This window comes from Oncorhynchus clarkii, unplaced genomic scaffold, assembly GCF_045791955.1.
Source record: "Oncorhynchus clarkii lewisi isolate Uvic-CL-2024 unplaced genomic scaffold, UVic_Ocla_1.0 unplaced_contig_545_pilon_pilon, whole genome shotgun sequence".
NCBI classification, from domain to species: Eukaryota; Metazoa; Chordata; class Actinopteri; order Salmoniformes; family Salmonidae; genus Oncorhynchus; species Oncorhynchus clarkii.
Genome location: NW_027260875.1, coordinates 60057 through 82800, shown reverse-complemented (window position 1 = coordinate 82800; position 22744 = coordinate 60057). Strand labels below are relative to the sequence as shown.

The 22744-nt window shown below is 44.1% G+C and overlaps 1 protein-coding gene across 3 annotated transcripts; it reads right to left on the bottom strand.

Annotated features, from left to right (window-relative positions):
* Window positions 1-206: 206 nt before the first annotated feature.
* On the bottom strand, window positions 207-22227 carry LOC139402037 (transcription factor AP-4-like). Of its 3 annotated transcripts, none has more exons than XM_071146088.1 (7): window positions 22102-22227; window positions 19941-20148; window positions 7215-7313; window positions 6681-6869; window positions 2609-2707; window positions 808-975; window positions 207-509 (listed from the first exon to the last, which is right to left on the bottom strand). In XM_071146088.1, the coding sequence occupies exons 1-7, from the start codon at window positions 22188-22190 to the stop codon at window positions 357-359; spliced, it is 1005 nt and encodes a 334-aa protein (XP_071002189.1). In that variant the 5' UTR covers window positions 22191-22227; the 3' UTR covers window positions 207-356. The 3 variants fall into 3 exon arrangements, with proteins under 3 accessions (XP_071002189.1, XP_071002190.1, XP_071002191.1); XM_071146089.1 differs by having other exon boundaries at window positions 2609-2677; XM_071146090.1 differs by having other exon boundaries at window positions 19983-20148.
* Between the last annotated feature and the right edge of the window lie 517 nt (window positions 22228-22744).

The following is a 22744-nucleotide window of genomic DNA, read 5'->3' as shown; positions in this document are numbered from 1 at the left end:
GGGAGTGGGTTTAATGGGTGTTTCGTGACCGATTGGAAGGCTGTTGGCCGCTTGAGCTATGTTGAACTGTCAGGTCAACTCATCACCTTTCTACTGATGTTTTTTGTCCGGTTTGAGAAAAAGAAAGAAAGCAGAAAAGGGAGACAGAAAGAAGTGTGTATGTGTAATTATCCAGTTACAGTAGACTATCCTAGTTCAGTGTGTATGTGTAATTATCCAGTTACAGTAGACTATCCTAGTTCAGTGTGTGTGTGAGTCTGATCCGTCTATCCAACCTAATAAATGGCCATATAATCAGAGTATTGTGGGTGTTGTACAGGGCCCCCTCTCGTGGCCCCTGTGTGTGATGGGAGGCCTCAGGGCAGTGAGCAGTCCTCTGGCCACTCGCTGTCGGACGCCGTGTCGGACCCCGCTGTGTCTGTGAGGGCGCGTCCCTGGGTGACGATCACCGCCCGGCGCTGTTCCTCCTCCCCCACCCTCTCCTGGATGCTCTCAATGTGCTGGATGGCCTGGAGATGGAGGGAGGGAGAGACAGATATGGAGGGAAGCAGAGAGTGAGTGAAAAACAGCAGTGGCAGACGCAGTGACTACACCACCATCTGGTGTTCACATGTGGAAATGCACTGACAATTGCCACTTTTTATGGACACTTTCCATAGAACTACCAAGTGTTTTACAAACTGACAGAAGAAAAATCTATCTGCAACATACCAAAGATAACAGTTGCATAAATTCAGAGAGCGCAGTTTTTTCTCCCTGGGTTTGATACAACTACAATTTCTCCACTAGTGTTCTTCTTTGGCTCACCTGCACAATGGTGTCCAGGTTCTGGCGAGACGTGGAGGCTGTGTTGATGACAGAGGCCGGGCCCATGGTTACCACGGTGACGTGATGGGGAGGTGGGGCTGGTGCGGGGGCTGGGACGATGACCGTGGGGTGGTGGGTGGGGGCGGGGGACGACCTGGGGGCCAGCACCTGGAGGGACAGGAGGATGAAGAGGTCACACAGATATACATTGCGCATGTTAGAAATTGACTACAGTAGAGTCAGACTACACAGAATTACAAATCACCTTGCATCCCAAATAACTACAGTGTATTCAGACCCTTTGACTTTTTCCACATTTCTGTTATGTTAAAGCCGTGTTCTAAAAGTGATTACATTGCCCCCCCCTCTACACATAATACCCCACAATGACAAAGAAAAAACACATGCTTCAACAAAGCACTGAGTAAAGGGTCTGAATAGTTATGTAAATATAATATTTCAGTTGTTTATTTTGAATACATTTGCTAAAATGTCTAAAAACCTTTTTCGTTATGTCCATATTGGATATTGTGTGTAGATTGATGAGTAAAATAATACATTTTATCCATTTTAGAATAAGGCTGTAACTTAACAAAATGTGGAAACGGTCAAGGGGTCTGAATACTTTCTGAATGCACTGTATTCATGGGATCAAGATGAGTGATTCTGCACCTCTCCTTGCCCAAACCGATCCCCGAAAACACACTGGTTGACACTCGCACTCAGTGAAAAGTGAATTTTTAGAAAGAGCAAGACATTTGGTTCAGTCATCCTAAAACGCCACATGATGACTAACAACAGATTATATCCCAGCGTTATTATTTAATAACATGAAAATACACCAGCACTCATCTTCCCAACAACCCTTTCCTAGGGGCTTCTGCTGCCCTCTGGTGAACAACAATACAACTACCATACACCTTACTATGTTCCTCTCCAGCCTGAGTGACACTGTCATCATGCTGTTCCCTATTCAACCTGAGATGCCCCCGTGAGGGAGGGAGAGACCGTCACCGCAGAGACGGGATTTCTAGGGCCATATAAAATGAACAAAATGCATCAGTGATTCGTATTTTCCTTCCAATAGCACAGGAACGCCCGTCTGTGTGCGCACGTTTGTCTACCACTTCGTGTAGCCGCTAGTGGTGATGCTAATGTAATGACAACCGTCTTCTGGTAGATAGAAATGGTTCCCAAAAACCTTGGGAACCATAAAAAGTGGCCTATATTATGATTATTTGCATCAATCGAGGGGACGTCTGTTTTGTAACTCTGCCATCAAATGAGCGCTACAGAGACATTGCTACCCAAACAACAGTCTCTAGCTGGTGTGCAGCTCAATTAAAGGGTAACTACAACCCAAAATCAACCTTTCTTTTTCCACACCTCAAAAGTTGTCTCCTGGTGTGGTCTAAGTATTATTGTGGACTTACAACATCCAGTTGTGTAGTTTTTCTATTAAAAAATGTGTGATTTTGAAAGCAAAACAGAATCAGGAAAAAGCAATAACAACAAAAATATGGGACTAGAATGATTCCCGGGCTCTCAAGGATGTGACTGAAACGTAGTGATCTGTGCGCCAGTAATGGAGAGTCGGCTGTAAATGTGTCAGAGCTGTTGACCGCGGTAAACCCTGAGCTCAGCTATATGTTACTCTCAGACGGGTACTGTGTTGATGCGTTTCCACTGTGGCGATTTAGAGTCTTCCTGACGCCTCTGGAGACAATAATGTATGTCACATCAGTAGTGTGTGTGTTGATATGCGAGTGTGATTGTATGTCTCTCAGTCTCTTTCTCTCACCTGTGGGCTGTGGGCTGGGGTGCTGGCTCTCTCCTGCTGCTCGGAGTGAGTTCCTAACACATGTTCAGGCTGAGTACCACCAACCACAACACAGCAGACCTGAGTGGTTAACAGAGGTAGGACTCAGACTGGAGACAATAACACGGCCATTACTGAATATGCACCGTCATATCTATTATCTCTGCGCAACATTGCTAATGAGTATGGTCATTAAAGCCTTGGATTGGTCTTTATATACTGAACATAAATATAAACGCAACATGCAACAATTACAAAGACTTTATTGAGTATAAGGAAATCAGTCAACTGAGATAAATTAATTAGGCCCTAACTTATGGATTTCACATGATTGGGGATACAGATATAAATATGTTGGGGGAAAAAGAAGGGGCGTGGATCAGAAAACCAGTCAGTATCTGGTGTGACCACCATTTGCCTCATGCAGCGTGACACATCTCCTTGCTCAGGCAGTTGATTGTGGCCTATGGAATGTTGCCCCACTCCTCTACAATGGCTGTGCGAAGTTGCTAGATATTGGCGGGAATTGGAACATGCTGTCGTACACGTCCACCCAGAGCATCCCAAACATGCTCAATGGGTGACACATCTGGTGAGTATGAGGTGAGTATGCGGGCCATAGAAGAACTGGCACAGTTTCAGCTTCCAGAAATTGTGTACAGATCCTTGGGACATGAGGCTGTGTACTATCATGCTAAAACATGAGGTGCATTTTATAGGCCTTCCCAATGGTACTATGCATTGGCATTCAAATAGACTGAATTTGACAGCCTACCGGAGATGTTGGCGATGCAAGCACACTGATAAAGCCTGTCCGTGTAGGCTACCAGTAGCATTAATCTCACCCTGACCATGTAGGCTACCAGTAGCATTAATCTCACCCTGTCCGTGTAGGCTACCAGTAGCATTAATCTCACCCTGTCCATGTAGGCTACCAGTAGCATTAATCTCACCCTGTCCGTGTAGACTACCAGTAGCATTAATCTCACCCTGTCCATGTAGGCTACCAGTAGCATTAATCTCACCCTGTCCATGTAGGCTACCAGTAGCATTAATCTCACCCTGTCCATGTAGGCTACCAGTAGCATTAATCTCACCTTGTCCATGTAGGCTAACAGTAGCATTAATCTCACCCTGTCCGTGTAGGCTACCAGTAGCATTAATCTCTCCCTGTCCATGTAGGCTACCAGTAGCATTAATCTCACCCTGTCCATGTAGGCTAACAGTAGCATTAATCTCACCCTGTCCATGTAGACTACCAGTAGCATTAATATCTCCCTGTCCATGTAGGCTAACAGTAGCATTAATCTCACCCTGTCCGTGTAGGCTAACAGTAGCATTAATCTCACCCTGTCCGTGTAGGCTACCAGTAGCATTAATCTCACCCTGTCCATGAAGGCTACCAGTAGCATTAATCTCACCCTGTCCATGTAGGCATTAATCTCACCCTGTCCATGTAGACTATAGCATTAATCTCACCCTGTCCATGTAGGCTAACAGTAGCATTAATCTCACCCTGTCCGTGTAGGCTAACAGTAGCATTAATCTCACCCTGTCCGTGTAGGCTACCAGTAGCATTAATCTCACCCTGTCATGGTAGGCTACCAGTAGCATTAATCTCACCCTGTCCATGTAGACTACCCGTAGCATTAATCTCACCCTGTCCATGTAGACTACCAGTAGCATTAATCTCACCCTGTCCATGTAGGCTACCAGTAGCATTAATCTCACCCTGTCCATGTAGGCTAACAATAACATTAATCTTACCCTGTCCGTGTAGACTACCAGTAGCATTAATCTCACCCTGTCCATGTAGACTACCAGTAGCACTAATCTCACCCTGTCCATGTAGGCTACCAGTAGCATTAATCTCACCCTCGCTATGTAGGCTAACAGTAGCATTAATCTCACCCTCGCCATTTTGGACACCGATTATGGCCAATTACATTGCACTCAAGAGGACACTGCGTGACAGGCTGACTACCTGTTACGTGAGTGCAGCAAGAAGCCAAGGTAAGTTGCTCGCTAGCATTAAACGTATCTTATAAAATACAATCAATCTTAACATAGTCACTAGCTAACTACACATGGTTGATGATATTACTAGTTTATCTAGCTTGTCCTGCGTTGCATCTAATCGATGCGGTGCCTGTTAATTTATCATCGAATCACAGCCTACTTCACCAAATGGGTGATGATTTAACAAGCGCATTCGCGAAAAAAGCACTGTCGTTGCACCAATGTGTACCTAACCATAAATATCAATGCCTTCCTTAAAATCAATACACAAGTATATATTTTTAAACCTGCATATTTAGTTAATATTGCCTGCTAACATGAATTTCATTTTAACTAGAGAAATTGTGTCACTTCTCTTGCGTTCCATGCAAGCAGAGTCCGGGTTTATGCAGCAGTTTGGGCCGCCTGGCTCGTTGCGAACTGTGTGAAGTCCATTTATTCCTAGCAAAGACCATAATTAACTAGCCAGAATTGTAAATAATTATGACATAACATTGAAGATTGTACAATGTAACAGCAATATTTAGACTTAGGGATGCCAAATTAACATGAATTTCATTTGAACTAGGGAGATTGTGTCACTTCTCTTGTGAAGTCCATTTATTCCTAACAAAGACCATAATTAACTTGCCAGAATTGTAACAGCAATATTTAGACTTAGGGATGCCAGAGAACACCAAGATTGGCAAATTCACCACTGGCGCCCTGTGCTCTTCACAGATGAAAGCAGGTTCACACTGAGCACATGTGACAGACGTGACAGTCTGGAGACGCCGTGGAGAACGTTCTGCTGCCTGCAACATCCTCCAGCATGACCGGTTTGGCGATGGGTCAGTCATGGTGTGGGGTGGCATTTCTTTGGGGGGCCGCACAGCCCTCCATGTGCTCGTCAGAGGTAGCCTGACTGCCATTAGGTACCGAGATGAGATCCTCAGACCCCTTGTGAGACCATATGCTGGTGCGGTTGGCCCTGGGTTCCTCCTAATGCAAGACAATGCTAGACCTCATGTGGCTGGAGTGTGTCAGCAGTTCCTGCAAGAGGAAGGCATTGGTGCTATGGACTGGCCCGCCCGTTCCCCAGACCTGAATCCAATTGAGCACATCTGGGACATGATGTCTCGCTCCATCCACCAACGCCACGTTGCACCACAGACTGTCCAGGAGTTGGCGGATGCTTTAGTCCAGGTTGAGGAGGAGATCCCTCAGGAGACCATCCGCCACCTCATCAGGAGCATGCCCAGGCGTTGTAGGGAGGTCATACAGGCACGTGGAGGCCACACACACTACGGAGCCTCATTTTGACTTGTTTTAAGGACATTACATCAAAGTTGGATCAGCCTGTAGTGTGGTTTTCCACTTTAATTTTGAGTGTGACTCCAAATCCATACCTCCATGGGTTGATAAATTTGATATCCATTGATAATTTTTGTGTGATTTTGTTGTCAGCACATTCAACTATGTAAAGAAAAAGTATTTAATAAGAATATTTCATTAATTCAGATCTAGGATGTGTTATTTTAGTGTTCCCTTTATTTTTTTGAGCAGTGTATCGGCTGATTAATCGGCTGATTAATCAGTATCGGCTTTTTTGGTCCTCCAATATCGGTATCGGCGTTGAAAAATCATAGTCGGTCGACCTCTAGTTTTGTGTCATGTTTTTCAAACGAGAAAGCAACAACAAAAACCTGTTTCCTTTGTCATGGAACGCCAAGTTGAAGTCAATATGCTGTTGACCTCAACAAACTGGCCCAACACCCGTCCATTGAAACGCTGGGAAACTCTCACAGAAACGGATCAGAAATAAAAATCATTGGATAATTATATTGGAGCAGGAGAGTTTATAAATAGCCTATTTTCAGGGACTTTTTAATGACCAAATTGAGGAAACGACTGATTTTCAACTCAAGGTTTTCCAGTACTTGATTTTCTGAGCTCCAAATTCAAGTACTTCAATCACTTCAAACAAACACGCTGTGCAAACCCTGAATACGGAGGTTCCTGACAATTACTTGTGGTTGTGTGTCTCTGTTCCTACCTCCTCCTGTCTCAAATGCTCCTCCAGCATCATGCGGACAGAGCGCTCCTTGTCCAGCTGCTGTCTCAGCTCCACCATCTCCCTCCGCAGGTCATCCGTCTTCTCCTCCTCCAAAATGTCTGGGGAACCGATCCCTTCATCCTTCTCCTCCGCCCCGCGCCTCCTCTTTGGGGAGGAGCCGCTGAACTCCTTTTGGAGCAAGAGAGGGAGGGAGAGTAAGTCATGGAGGACTAAGATAGGGTTGATTTGGACTACGACGGGTGAGTCCTTCCATTGTGTTTGATGAACAGTCTATGAACTAAGGAATGGACACAGGAAAGTAAACTGAATTTTAAGAGCTGAGAATAGTAGAACATTTCTCATCTACTGAGGCCAGATTACTATTGTTAAAAAACAAAGTAATGATTCTGAGCACAGTAGTGTGTCTAAAGAGCCACGTGCTGGAAGGAACAACTGCGTATCTAAACTTAATGGGGGGGGGGGGGGGGGGGGGGGGGGTTGTAGTAGTGACACCAAATGATGACGGTGTCTCACCTGAATGAAGCGTTTGAGCTGGCTGTTCTGTTGCAGTAGCCGTGTCTTCTCCTGCTCCAGAGCGAAGATGTACTCTGCTGTCTGCTGCAAGATGGCCGCCTGTAGAGGAGTGAAAACTGTTATAACTACGACAAAATGTTACATAGCAGTAACAAGAGCCTCTTGGCTGGTGCTGTAGCAGCAACAAGAGCCTCTTGACTGGTGCTGTAGCAGCAACTAGAACCTCTTGGCTGGTGCTGTAGCAGCAACAAGAACCTCTTGACTGGTGCTGTAGCAGCAACTAGAACCTCTTGGCTGGTGCTGTAGCAGCAACAAGAACCTCTTGACTGGTGCTGTAGCAGCAAATAGAACCTCTTGACTGGTGCTGTAGCAGCAACAAGAGCCTCTTGACTGGTGCTGTAGCAGCAAATAGAACCTCTTGACTGGTGCTGTAGCAGCAAATAGAACCTCTTGACTGGTGCTGTAGCAGCAACAAGAGCCTCTTGACTGGTGCTGTAGCAGCAAATAGAACCTCTTGACTGGTGCTGTAGCAGCAACAAGAACCTCTTGACTGGTGCTGTAGCAGCAACTAGAGCCTCTTGACTGGTGCTGTAGCAGCAAATAGAACCTCTTGACTGGTGCTGTAGCAGCAAATAGAACCTCTTGACTGGTGCTGTAGCAGCAAATAGAACCTCTTGACTGGTGCTGTAGCAGCAACAAGAGCCTCTTGACTGGTGCTGTAGCAGCAAATAGAACCTCTTGACTGGTGCTGTAGTAGCAACAAGAACCTCTTAACTGGTGCTGTAGCAGCAACTAGAACCTCTTGACTGGTGCTGTAGCAGCAACAAGAGCCTCTTTACTGGTGCTGTAGCAGCAACAAGAGCCTCTTTACTGGTGCTGTAGGAGCAACAAGAGCCTGTACAACTTCAAAGGGAAGACTTGTCTATCAACCCATCAGTAGGTGTTACAGGTCTGCTTGAAAGTTAGTGAGCCCCTTGTTCAATTACAGATGTGTTTAGTTTTTACCATCAAATCTTCATTTAATCAGAACCAGTCTGTTTGATCTGACATAACAGGTTTATATTTACCAAAACCATATGTTGGTGTAGAGGAAATGATGCTTGTAGTAGAAAAACAACATTAAAAAGGAATTAGTGCAGGTGTAAAAATAAGAGAACCACAAGTTAAAGGTTAAATCAAGTAGGTATGTAGAATCAGGTGGGTAAAATAATTTGGTACCAAATGACCCAATCAAAGGAGAGATCGTTAGGTAAGCGTTTGGGCGGGACTCTGACAAATAGAGATAAGAAACCTGGTCAGTTTGGTGTTACCCAACCAGGTGAAGGCAAAGCACGCCATGCTGAGAGGAAAGGAGATCTCAGAGGACATCAGGACGTGGGTATTGAGAGCACATCAGTCGGGGGAAGGTTATAAAATCGTCTCAAAAAGACGTGAGCTCCATCAGTCCACTGTTTACAAATGGAGAGCATTTAACATCACAGCAACTCGGCCTTGAAGTGGACGCCCTTCCAAAATATCCCCAAGAGCCACAAGAACAATAATAAATCTGGTAAAAACCAACCCAAATATAACATCTAGAGATTTGCAGACCTCCCTTGCTGCATCTCAGGTAAATGTGCCTGCTTCAACAATAAGAAGAACACTGAATCCAAATGCCATTCATGGGAGGGTTGCTAGGAAGAAGCCTCTGCTGTCAAAAAAGAACCAAACTGCCCGTCTTAACTTTGCCAGAGACCACCTGGAGAAACCTGAAGGTTTCTGGAAGTCTATTCTCTGGACCGATGAGTCACAATCAACACTGCTATGTTTGGCGAAAACCCAACACTGTCTACCACCAAAATAACCTTATCCAAACGTCAAGCATGGTGATGGGAATGTCAAGATCTGGGGCTGTTTTTACTCCTCTGAACCGGGACGACTCCACATCACTAAGGGAACCATAAATTCTGAGGTAAACCAGGAGATTCTTGAACAGAACGTCATGCCATCAGTCAAGGAGCTAAAGCTGGGCCGAAAGTGGGTTTTCCAACAAGACAAAGATCCAAAGCAGTAAAGTAAATCTACCAAATAATAGCTCAGGGGAAAGAAGATTTGTGTTTTGGATTCCTGACCTAAATCCAACCGAGATGCTGTGGCAGGACCTGAAGCGGACAGGTCATGCCAGACACCCCTCAAACCTCACTCAATTGGCTGAGTTCTGTAAGAAGGAGTGGGCAAAAATCCCTCAAAACAGACGTCAGAGACTGATCACTGGCTATAGGAGACAGTTACTCCAAGTTATCGCTGCTAATAACTATTGACTGAAGGGGCTTACATATTTGAGCACACATCAAATCTGAGTTTCTGTTAAATAAACCACTTTTGTTAAATAAACAATGAAAATATATATTTTTTTTGTTTCTGTCATTTACCTGGAATGTCTGTATTACGAAATGGGGTTAATATGTTTATTTTAATATTTTATAGCAAAATAAATGACCAGCCTGTAGGGTTCGCATTCTTTCAAGCAGCACTGTACATATCTAGAATCATATGTACTGGGAGTTGAACAGACATGGCAATATCCCCGTCTGTCTGACTGATCTCTATAGACTTTAACCTAATGTCCCACTATCCCTGTCTGATCTCTCTAGACCAGGGGTGTCAAAGTCAAATGGACGGAGGGCCAAATAAAAAAATCAGCTACAAGACGAGGGCCGGACTGTTCGAATGTTCATTGAAAAATTTTTAAATGACGCATATAGTCTAGTGAACCTAATTGAACCTACTGAAAACCTAACAAATATATTACAATATGATCAGATAAATAAAGCAATATTTTCTTATGGCTCTGTCAGTAATCTTTAATTTTCAACAGACACAAAAGACAAATTTCCTTTATATAAATATCCCCATAACATGAACATTAAATGAAAGAAACCGGTATTCAAGGCACCATCAGTAGACTATATTTTCTATTTTAGCAAAAGTGGGCTAAATTTACTTCAAAGAAAAAACAATAATAGCAATTTTCTATCATCCACTCAACTGAAATATTTTTAAAATATAATTGGATTGAAATACAAAAAAATAAAGTGCAAAAATCTATTAATCAAAAACAACACTTTGTTTAAGGAGAAGTAACATGCAGTGAAAACAAATATTAAATTTTAACTTTTAAACTTGAACTGAGTAAAAACTCTAAATATGTGATTGCACAGTAATGTTCACTTGTTTGAGGTTGAGGGTGATACTTGGTGGTGTCCCATCTTTTCCACAAGTTCATCAATGTTCGGGGTAAGGCTCTGAGCTGAAGAAATCCTCAGAATTGAGTGGAGGTGTTCAGCAGTTTTGTTCAGGTTCATCAAAGAAAACAGTTGTTCACACAGGTATGTGCTGCCAAACATAGACAACGTTTGAGCAGCCTGGATGCGCAGCTGGGGCATTGTGCCGGGGAGGAAACGGGCGAACTCCGCAGCACCCACTGCCGCATATTTTGCCCTCAGTGCATCATTGCATTGGAGGTCAATCAACTCCATTTGGAGGTTTGGTGGTGAGCTTTCCACGTCAACAGCAAATGGGTTACCGAGCAGTTCCAACCTGCTTTTTTGTGCTTCAAAGTCAGCAAATCGGCGTCGAAAGTCAGCGGCAAGCATACCTATTTTATCAGCCAACTGTGTGCTCGGGAACGCACTGGTAGAGAGCTTCTCTTTCATGGTCTGGCAGCTGGGAAAGTGGCTCAAATTTTCTTTCCGCATCTGCGTCTCCCACAGAGTCAGTTTGGTTTTAAATGCCTTCACTGTACTGTACATATCAGAGATGACACGATCCCGACCCTGCAGCTGCAAGTTTATTGCATTCAGATGACTCGTAATGTCACACAGAAAAGCCATTTCACACAGAAACATTTCGTCTCGGAGTTGTGTTGTGTCTTTCCCTTTGCTGTCCAAGAACAGACAAATCTCCTCACGAAGCTCGAAACATCTTTGAAGCACCTTTCCCTGGCTTAGCCATCGCACCTCTGTGTGATAAGGCAAATCACCATGCTCCGTTTCTAACTCCGTCAGAAATGCCTTGAACTGGCGGTGATTCAAACCTTTGGCTCTGATAAAGTTAACTGTGCGCGTGATGATGCTCATTACATGCTCCATTTTCAAGGCTTTACCGCACAACGCTTCCTGGTGTATGATACAATGATAAGCTGTCAGCTCACCTGTCGCGTTTTCCTCTTGCATCTTTTCCCGTATCTTCGCCACCAGTCCGCTCCTGTGTCCACACATCGCAGGTGCTCCGTCGGTTGTCAAACCCACAAGTTTTTCCCAAGGCAGCTCCATCTCATTTACGCATCTTGACACCTCTTCATACAAATCATGCCCCGTAGTTGTGCCATGCATAGGACGTAAAGCCAAAAACTCCTCTGTCACGCTTAGGTTGGAGTCCACTCCGCGGATGAAAATTGACAACTGGGCAATGTCAGAAATGTCGGTGCTCTCATCCACAGCCAAGGAATATGCAATAAAATCTTTTCCCTTTTTCACAAGCTGCTCTTTTAGATTGATGGACAACTGGTCTACTCTCTCGGCAATGGTGTTTCTGCTCAGACTCACATTTAAAAAGAGTTGCCTTTTTTCTGGGCAAACTTCGTCACAAACTTTAATCATGCAGTTTTTGATGAAATCCCCCTCCGTAAATGGCCGGGCTGATTTAGCGATCTCTTCTGCCAAAATAAAACTGGCCTTGACAGCAGCCTGGCCTTGTGATTTGGCTTTTTTGAACAGAGCCTGTCGAGATTTGAGGCCTCGTTTTAATTCCTCTGCCTTTTGTAGCCTTTGTTCCATGTCCATATTCTTGTTTTTGTCCGCGTGTTTCGTTTCATAATGTCGTCTCAGATTATACTCTTTCAGTACCGCCACACTTTCTCCACACAGAAGACACACAGGTTTTCCAGCTACCTTCGTGAACATATACTCCGACTCCCACCTTGTTTGAAACCCCCGGTTCTCAGTATCCACCTTCCGTTTTGCCATTTTTGATGGGTATCTGAAAGTTAATTTTACTGTGATGCTGACGACTGCTGTGCCAATAAATATTGAAATGAAGCAGCCTACTGCTCGGTGCGTCACCTTTGCATTGTGGGAAATGTAGTATTGGTGCGTGTAAAAGATCTGCGGGCTGCCGGCTTGCTGCGGGCCGGTTCTAATAATAAATCAAGATCATCCCAGGGGCCGTAAAAAACCTTCTTGCGGGCCGGATGTGGCCCGCGGGCCTTGACTCTGACATATGTGCTCTAGACGAACCTACTAACCCAATCTCCCTGTCTATCTGATCTCTATAGACTGTAACCTGCTGTCCCACTATCCCTGTCTGATCTCTCTAGACGAACCCACTAACCCAATCTCCCTGTCTGTCTGATCTCTAACTTTAACCTACTGTCTCACTATCCCTGTCTGATCTCTCTAGGCGAACCCACTAACCCAATATCCCTGTCTGTGTGACTAATCTTTTGACTTGAACCTACTATCCCAATATACCTGACCGATCTCCCTAGACTTGAACCTAGTATCTTAATCTCTCTGTCTGACTGATCTCTCTAGACTTGAACCTACTATCTTAATCTCCCTGTCTGTCTGTCTGTCTGACCTCTCTAGACCAGGTATTCCCAAACTGGGGTACGCCAAATAAAAATGTGATTCACCAATTTTTGACAATTTTCCCCCCCGCATTTTCAAACATCCCATTTTCCACCGGGGCTATACATTTAGCTGAGGTTTTCTCTCTCGTCTGAGTAGCCTCGCTTCACTGCCAAAAATAAAATTAAGCCATCAGTGAAATAACAAAACAATGTCAAATACAGGTAGCCTAGTCAAATAATTAACATCCAATCACATTAACCGTTACTCCCTCACGGGAATTAAACTAACGGTACGTATGTAGCCAAAAGTAGCTGCTGCTCATTAGGTTTGCTCCAAAATTGATAAATGGTTTAAAAAAAGTAAGGCCTGTGGCCATAGAGACACATACCAGCTCTACTGGTAGTACTGCTACTACCAGCAGTACTACACCTGCACCTGTCGACGACAAGTTGTTCTGCTTCCACGAGCACATCCAATGCTAGCATCAGTAATTCTACATTTGTTGTAGCCCAGCTAGCATGGACACTGACAGTTGTGAATCTGATGCAGATGAAAAGCTACGGACTCCTTACCCGGGAAAGCACCGAACAACAGACAGGGACATTGGACCATCAAACTACATTGATTTGGGGTTCACTTAAATTGGGAGTAGTGCCTTTCCTCAGCCACAGTGTGTTATATGTGATAAAGTATCTCACAACTCGATGAAACCCTCAATCTATTTAGAAACAAAACATGTCAATTTGACAAATAAGCCACAGGAGTTTTTTGAGCGAGAATAGACAACTTTTGAGTAGTAAGACGTGTATAATGCGTGTGCAATCACTGCTTCGCAACTGATACCATTAATTAGAAGGGGCTAGAAGAGTCTTATATGGTGAGCTGAGAGTGAGAGTGGCGGGCCTCCCGGGTGGTGCAGTGGTTAAGGGCGCTGTACTGCAGCGCCAGCTGTGCCATCAGAGTCCCTGGGTTCGCGCCCAGGCTCTGTCGTAACCGGCCGCGACCGGGAGGTCTGTGGGGCGACGCACAATTGGCCTAGCGTCGTCCGGGTTAGGGAGGGATTGGTCGGTAGGGATGTCCTTGCCTCATCGCGCACCAGCAACTCCTGTGGCGGGCCGGGCGCAGTGCGCCCTAGCCAAGGTTGCCAGGTGCACAATGTTTCCTCTGGTGCGGCTGGCTTCCAGGTTGGAGGTGTTAAGAAGCAATTGCTGGTTGGGTTGTGCATCGGAGGACGCATGACTTTCAACCTTCGTCTCTCCCGAGCCCGTACGGGAGTTGTAGCGATGAGACAAGATAGTAGCTACTACAACAATTGGATACCACGAAATTGGGGAGAAAAAGGGGTAAATATTCAACAACAAAAAAAGAGAGTGAGAGTCGCTAGGACAGGCAAGCCCCAGACTATTGTAGAGGACTTCATTCTTCCTGCTGCCGCGGATATGGCTGGGACAATGCTGGGGGAAAAGGCCAAAAAAAACAGACAATGTCTTCATCAAACAACACTGTTTCACGAAGCACCTGGCAGATGTTTTGAAACAATCACTGCTTCGCATACATACAGTGAATTCTATGCGTTACAGCTGGATGAGTCAACAGATGTGGCGGGCCTGGCACAGCTCCTGGTCTGTTACATTTATGGGGAGTCAATTAAGGAAGACATCCTCTTCTGCAAACCAGGAAAACAGGAGAAGATGTGTTTAAAGTACTGAATAGCTTTGTGACATCTAATGGACTTAGGCTAAGATGTGTTGGTATCTGTACTGATGGAGCAAAAGCCATGACAGGGAGACACAGTGGAGTGGTAATGCGTGTGCAAGCAGTTGCTCCCGACGCCACTTGGGTACATTGCAGCATCCCCCGAGAGGCTCTTGCTGCCAAGGGAATGCCTGACAGCTTGAAAGACGTTTTGGACACTACAGTGAAAATGGTTAACTTCATTAAAGCAAGACCCCCGAACTCTTGTGTATTTTCTGCATTATGCAAAGATATGGGCAGCGACCATGTAACGCTTTTACAACATACAGAGGTGCGCTGCTTATCAAGGGGCAAAGTATTGACACTTTTTAAAATTGAGAGACGAGCTTAAAGTTTTCTTTACTGAACATAATAGTCACTTGTCTGGCTGCTTGCATGATGACGAGTTTCTCACACGACTGGCCTATCTAGGTGATGTCTTTTCTCACCTGAATAATCTGAATCTAGGATTACAGGGACTCTCCGCAACTATCAATGTGCGGGAGAAAAATTACGCTATGATTAAGAAGTTGGAGATCTTCTCTGTCTGCATTAACAAGGACAACACACAGGTCTTTCCATCATTGTATGATTTTTTGTTTGCAAATGAACTCAAGCTTACGGACAATGTCAAATGTGATATCGCGAAGCACCTGAGTGAGTTGGGTGCACAATTACACAGGTACTTTCCTGAAACGGATGACCCAAACAACTGGATTCGTTATCCCTTTAATGCCCTTCCTCCAGTCCACTTACTGATATCTGAACAAGAGAGCCTCATCGAAATTGCAACAAGCGGTTCTATGAAAATTTAATTTAATCAGAAGCCACTGCTAGATTTCTGGATTAGGCTGCGCTCAGAGTATCACCAAGCCAGGAGTCGCTCTGTTAAAACACTGATGTCCTTTGCAACCACGTACCTATGTGAGAGTGGATTCTTGGCCCTTACTAGCATGAAAACTAAATACAGGCACAGACTGTGTGTGGAAAATTATTTAAGGCTCTCTCTCTTATTACAACCCAACGTTGCAGAATTATGTGCATCCTTCAAGCACACCCTTCTCATTAACCTGCGGTGAGTTATTCACAATTTCCGACGAACAAAAAATATTTTATATGTAAGATGGCCAAATAAAGAGCAAAATGATTGATTATTATTATATTATTATTTGTTCTCTGGTCCTATAAGAGTTATTTGCCACTTCCCACATTCTTATGTTTAATAAACGCATTGTATAGTGTGTGTGTGTGGCAGGCTTATTACAATGATGGAGAAAAAAAACATTTGAGAGTGTGCTGACCCTGGTGCTAAACAGCTGGAGGTTGACTGTTTGAAGGGGTATGGGACTATAAAAAGTTTGGGAACCACTGTTCTAGACTTTAACCTACTAACCCAATCTCCCTGTCTGTCTGATCTCTCTAGACTAACCTACTAACCCAATATCCCTGTCTGTCTGATCTCTCTAGACTAACCTACTAACCCAATATCCATGTCTGTCTGATCTCTCTAGACCAGGGGTGTCAAACTCAAATACCCAGTGGGCCAAAATGTAAAACCTGAACAAAGTCACGGGCCAACATTGAACAAATTAACCTTTTAATATGGACCCAAACAAGTTTTGCTTTAACTTCTTGATGCTACTTGAGACGCAGACGTCTCAAGTAGGCACCTGGAAATGCAAATGCGCTACGCTAAATGCTAAATGTACTCGTTACAACTCAAACCTTGATCAAAATTCACAAGCAGGGTATTGAATTAAAGCTACACTCGTTGTGAACCTAGCCAGCAAGTCAGATTTTTAAAATGCTTTTCGGCGAAAGCATGAGAAGCTATTATCTGATAGCATGCACCCCCCAAAATACCAGCACGACACGTAAACAACAGATTTTGCGGTAGCCGGCGCTACCCAAAACGCAGAAATAAAATATAAAACATTCATTACCTTTGACGAGCTTCTTTCTTGGCACTCCTATATGCCCCATAAACATCACTATTGGGTCTTTTTTTCGTTTAAATCGGTCCATATATACCCAAAATAGCTTTGTATGGAAGCTGTGTCATTCAGAAAAAAACATTGTTTTTAAACGCTGCGTAATTTTTTAAAATTAAAAAAGTCGACGATAAACTTTCACAAAACACTTCGAAATCCTTTTGTAATCCAACTTTAGGTATTAGTAAACGTTTATAATCTATCAAAATGATTACAGGGCGATGTATATTCAATAGCTCCTCGTTTGCAAATCAATGGCTACCAATGTCTTCATTAACAACATCCGGGTGAAGACTGGAAGAAACGGATGCCAGATAGATGGATTTGAAAATGACGACAATGGCGACATCGTGTGGAATTTGTATGAATTGCATGCAGGTCGATATGAAATTTTGTCCTCTTTTAACAACTCGTGGAAGTGACTTATGGAAATTATTTTTAGCTTTCAGAGAGCAGTTTTTCTTGCGTTTTTCAATGAAACACACAATCTGTTATAGTCACAGCCGTGATTTAACCAGTTTTAGAAACTTCAGAGTGTTTTCTATCCACACATACTAATCATATGCATATACTATATTCCTGGCATGAGTAGCAGGACGCTGAAAAGTTGCGCGATTTTTAACAGAATGTTCGAAAAAGGAGGGGGTAGAAGTAAGAGGTCATTGAATATGGAACAAGCATCGCTTATTACCATACAATATATAATTTAATAGTGGAGACATGCAAAATCGAATTTCAAATTAAAAAACACATCAATGGCATTCATTTATTAAATAAATAAAATGTAAATAAAAATTGTATGCCTCTTTTCTATTTGCAGCCTTCTGATTTAAATACCAAAATAAACTTTTTCCACTGGCTAATAATTTTACAAATAAAATGATAATAAATCAATCAACCATTCAAGCCCATGCCTTGTAGCAAGAAAAAGTGCATAAAGAAAACGTTAATTATTGCACACTGGTCTAATCTGATGTGCCCAAGCCAGATACCTGGCATCTCTTCTTGGATGCTAGTTCATCAATGTCTGGGCTCAAGCTCTGAGCTGAAGAAATCCTCAGTATCGAGCGAAGATGTTCATCAGTCAGACGTCTCCTGTGAGTTGTTTTGGTCATCTTCATCGAGGAGAAAAGTTGCTCGCATAGATAAGTGCTGCCGAACATGGAGAGCATCTTGGGTGCGGAGCTGAGGCATTGTGTCAGGGATGAACCGTGGAAACTGTGCGGCGCCCACAGCATCATACTTTGACTTCAGCGTGTCGTTGCACTGGAGTTCAATCAGCTCCATTTGGATGTTGGTTGGTGCATTTTCCACATCAACTGCGAAGGGATTACTAAGCAGTTCAAACTTGCATTTCTGGGCATCGAAGTCGGCAAATCGCCGGCTAAACTCAGCGGCGAGAACACTGAGTTTTTCAGCAAACTGTGCGCATGGGAACACGGCGGTAGAGATCTGCGCTTTTATGGATTGGCAGCAGGGAAAATGGCAAGGGTTTCCTTGCAGCATCTGATTCTCCCACAGGCACAGTTTAGTTTTGAAGGCCCTCACTGCAGCGTACATGTCTGTGATGATGCGCCCCCGCCCCTGAAGCTGCAGGTTCAGCGCATCGAGATGGCTCGAGATGTCACAGAGAAAGGCCAGCTCACACAGGAACATTTGCTCCCGGAGCTCTGCTGTATCCTTCCCTTCGGTTTCCAGGAATTGACATATTTCCTCACGCAGCTCGAAACATCTGTTCAGTACTTTTCCTCTGCTTAGCCATCTCACCTCTGTGTGATACCTCAGTCTGCGTATTCCGAACCACACTCCTCCAGAAAAGATTTAAACTGGCAGTGATTTAGACCTTTGGCTCTTATAATGTTAACTACCTGTGTTACTGTGGTCATAACATGTTCCATCTTTAGGGCTTTGGCACACAGTGCTTCCTGATGTATGATGCAGTGGTAAACAGTTAGCTCACCTGCACAGTTCTCTTCCCGCATCTTCTCCCGAACCATGCCCACCAGTCCACTCTTTTTACCGCACATCGCTGGCGCACCATCTGTCGTTAATCCAACGAGTTTATCCCACGGCAGCTTTATTTCAGTTACACATTTGGAAACCTCCTCAAAGATTTCCTTTCCTGTGGTTGTGCCATGCATTGATTTGAATCCTAATAGCTCCTCCGTAACACACAGATTTGAGTCCACTCCACGGATGAAGACTGACAGCTGAGCAGTATCAGATGCGTCGCAGCTCTCATCCACAGCGAGGGAGAACGCAACAAAATCTTTTCCCTTTTCCATCAGCTGGTCATACAGATTGGTGGCAAGATCACATGTGCGATCAGCTACTGTGTTCCTGCTCAGGCTCACGTTTGAAAATGCTTGTTTTTTCTCTGGGCATACGAGGTCACAAACCTTCATCATGCTGCACTTTTTCATGAACTCTCCCTCATTAAAGGGCCGGGCTGATTTTGCGATCTCTGCTGCCACTATATAACTAGCCTTTACAGCAGCCTCGCTTTGTGATGTGGCTTTTTTAAACATATTCTGTTGTGAAACCAAACTTCTTTTCATCTCCTCTACTTTCTGGCTCCTTTGAGTCATGTCCAGGTCCTTGTATTTGTCATGGTGTTTCGTTTCATAGTGTCGTCTAATGTTGTACTCCTTACTTACAGCCACGTTGACTCCACAAACAAGACAAACAGGTTTGTCTTTTACATATGTAAACAGATATTCTGCCTCCCACTTGTCCAGAAAGCTCCTGTTTTCTGCCTTTCTTTTCGCCATTTTTGGGAAGGGTTAGCTCACTAACAGTTGTAGCGTCTATGTTGCTATGACTACTGTCACAGAGGAGAGAGCGTTTCTGGGTCCTGTCCTGATTGGCGCGCGAAAACAGCAGAGCATTATGGGATTCGTAGTATTAGTGGTGAATGTGCTGTATAATACCGGCGGGCCAGCTCTAGTAGTAATTTGGTATTGTCTCGCGGGCCAAATATAATTACCCCGCGGGCCAAATTTGGCCCACGGGCCAGAGTTTGACACCCATGCTCTAGACTAACCTACTAACCCAATATCCATGTCTGTCTGATCTCTCTAGACTAACCTACTAACCCAATATCCCTGTCTGTCTGATCTTTCTAGACTAACCTACTAACCCAATATCCCTGTCTGTCTGATCTCTCTAGACTAACCTACTAACCCAATCTCCATGTCTGTATGATCTCGCTCTCCAACTCCCTCCTATCTGACCTTGCTAAATGTTCCCCCTCCATTTCCTTGACCACAATGTGTGGTGGACCTTTCTGCCTTTATTGTGTCCTCTTATAATTTCATTAATGCATGTTGTAGTTTGCTACACGGTTTTAATTTGTTATTGTCTAATAAACAAGTCAAAGTCTGACCTACCTTGCTGAGTTTCTCTCCCTTCCTTTCCTCCCTCGGACCCACCTTGCTGAGTTTCTCTCCGTCGCTGTGGGGGATGAGCGTCTTGAGCGATTGGAAGCCGGAGTTGATGCTCTGCATGCGCCGCCGCTCGTTGCTGTTGGCGATCTCCCGGCGGATTCGCCGCTCCTGGTCGCGCGCCGTCTCGGGGGTCAGAGGAATGTTCGCCAGGCTGGGGGGGAGGAAGAGAAGAGGTCGTAAGGTTACACAATAGGGGTCAAAGGTCCACAGAGTAGATATCAAGCGAGATCTTCAAGTTGACCTCTACTGGTCAGTTTTGAATGGAGTATAAATTCAAAACATGAATGAACCTACTGTGAGCAACAGCGCAGCTATGTATGAACTATCAAAACAAGCCAGAAAACAAAGCTTTGTTGAGCTTTCAAAACAGAACCATTGTGATGGTCAATTTCAATGCTAAAAATACAGTAACAACCATGTCATGTGCCATGCTTCCTACTACCATGTTGACTGTGCCTCGAGAAAACAGCATGAAAGTGCAGAACAGGCTTTGATGCTGTTTTCTTATAACACCCACGGAACACAGCCTGTGAGAATTCCAACCATAAAAGCGTTTGTCATCCTGATTTGTTCAGCATGGCTCCCACACAGATTCCATTTGGGATGGGAAATGTCTAATTGAACTTCCACATCCTCTGTATCTAATGGGAAGCTTTCTAGTAGCAAGGCTCTTATCAGTACTGACTCAGCTGCCTCAGAGCAAACACAGGGAACAATTGTGCAGACACAGATGGGGAGAGAGACCGTGTCTGCTGTTTCCTTACAACCCAGAAACCAGCCAGCAAACACAGCCTCTGCCAAATCACGACTGGGTGGTAGCGAATAGCGAACCCAGTCACAAATACAACCACCATAGCTTGACAGACTAGGAACAGTATATTAGATGAGTTGCTTTAAACAGGGTCCCCAAATTATAGCAACATTAACATAATAAACATTCAAGTATTATCATAATAAATACACATTTGTAAGTGAGAAATAATGTTTGATAATGTATTATGGCCAAGTGTGCACATCAAAGACTATAATTGAGTGTTGCTTGGACAATTTTATGCAAAATTACACACTTGGAAAATAGAACTACATGTCCCAGACCACGTGCGCAGACCACACTTTATCCTTCATCTCCGCCTCCCTGTCTACTAAAGGTTGCAAATGCATCGACTGGCCTTCCACTATACACACCCCCTAATAAAAAGACCACTACTAATTTCTCAATCGGTTGCGGAATGCCTCGCGGCGACACAATCAATTTCATACGGTCCAATCTGTTTTAGAATGCATCGCGCCGCCACACTGCTGCGTTCAAAACCACTCATCAAGTCCTCCGCCATTACAACAATGCGACTGCTTCCTCTACATGCGGCGGCATTGCTGAGCTGCGGGAGAAAAGACGCAGTGCATACGGTACTAGAGTGCACCAAAATGTGGCCAAGAATACCAGCGAAACTGTGATTTCGTTGCACAAATGCGATTACTTAAACTTTCACCGTGAATTTTACATAAATTATCCGGAAATGTTAAGTTACTGGAGGGAAGACTACGACAGATCCCTCACCACTTTAGCACAAGCATGGCCGCACTACCCACAATAACTTCAGCGCGCTCCCCAACGAACTGGGCAAACAGTACACCCTAGGACGTGAACGAAACATTCATAACAAAGGTGCGACACCTTTGTTATACATGTACTACCTCTCTTGCTCATATGTAAATGAGTATACTTATCCAAAACATAACGTAACCGTTGGGAAAATATCAAAATAGCCAGGGATCTCTCGGAACAGAGCAGCAGCGTGGTGTGCATGTAACCACGTGGGGTATGTTTGTTAGCTACTAAATGTCTAGATTTAGCTAAAGTAACGGTAAAATTAAGTTACATATGAATGTACTGAATCGTCTTCTACCTAATATGAGTACTTAATCGATATTCAATAAAGGTAATTGTCTCGCTCTTTGACAGTGGGTCGTGTACAGTACACAATAACATACAGATCAAATCAAGCATGTTGCCACGCCACAGTCGCTAAATGCGCACCACCAGCAGAGATAAACAAATTGTTATCGTATACAATAAGGCGAAATAGTAAAAGTGCACACACACCTACAAAGACCCCCAATCACTTCCTTCTCCGTTTTCCTAAAATGTTGCAAGGAGGGCACCTTCTGTGCTGGTACCATGAAATACTCCATGCTTTCCTCTCCAGTTGTGTGTCCCCCGGTTCAAATGAATTAACGCACAAAATATGTTTCAGTTTCAGGTGCAAATTCCCTTGCTCATAAATCTAGAATAATTTCATAATTCGGAAAATTCCTTATGTAGTAGCAGAGCAGTCTGAGTTCTAAACGTTACTCTACTTCCAGCTGATAGGGTTCCCTCGTTGTGCGGCGCTCTCAATCTCTCTCTCTTTCCTTCTGCATGTACGTGTATGTGTGTAGTTGCAGCTGATCGGATGTCTTTCAAGGCGGGAAACAGCTGGTAGGAATCACACAGCACTACCAAAAGCCTCCTTCCGCGGACAGAGGGACTGCATCATGTAAACAAAGGATTATTTAAATCTACACTGGAGGGGGCGAGGCACGAGTCTGGTTGATTAAATGATAGCCACAAATGTAGAAATGTTTCCATTGAGTGATACCGATCACTGATGCTATATCTCGAATCCTAGTAGCCTAATCTACAGTTATTATGACATTATCTATTTTGTGAGGATTTTCCACGTAAATTAGGAAAAACATTATTTTTT

Excerpts from the sequence above, each read along its gene's own strand:
- LOC139402037 (XM_071146088.1), bottom strand. The coding sequence starts at position 22,190 with ATGGAGTATTTCATGGTACCAGCACAGAAGGTGCCCTCCTTGCAACAT. Across the intron at positions 7,314-19,940 it reads AGGGAGAGAAACTCAGCAAG|GCGGCCATCTTGCAGCAGAC; the intron begins GTAGGTCAGACT and ends ACTCCTCTACAG. Across the intron at positions 6,870-7,214 it reads AGCTCAAACGCTTCATTCAG|GAGTTCAGCGGCTCCTCCCC; the intron begins GTGAGACACCGT and ends TTGCTCCAAAAG.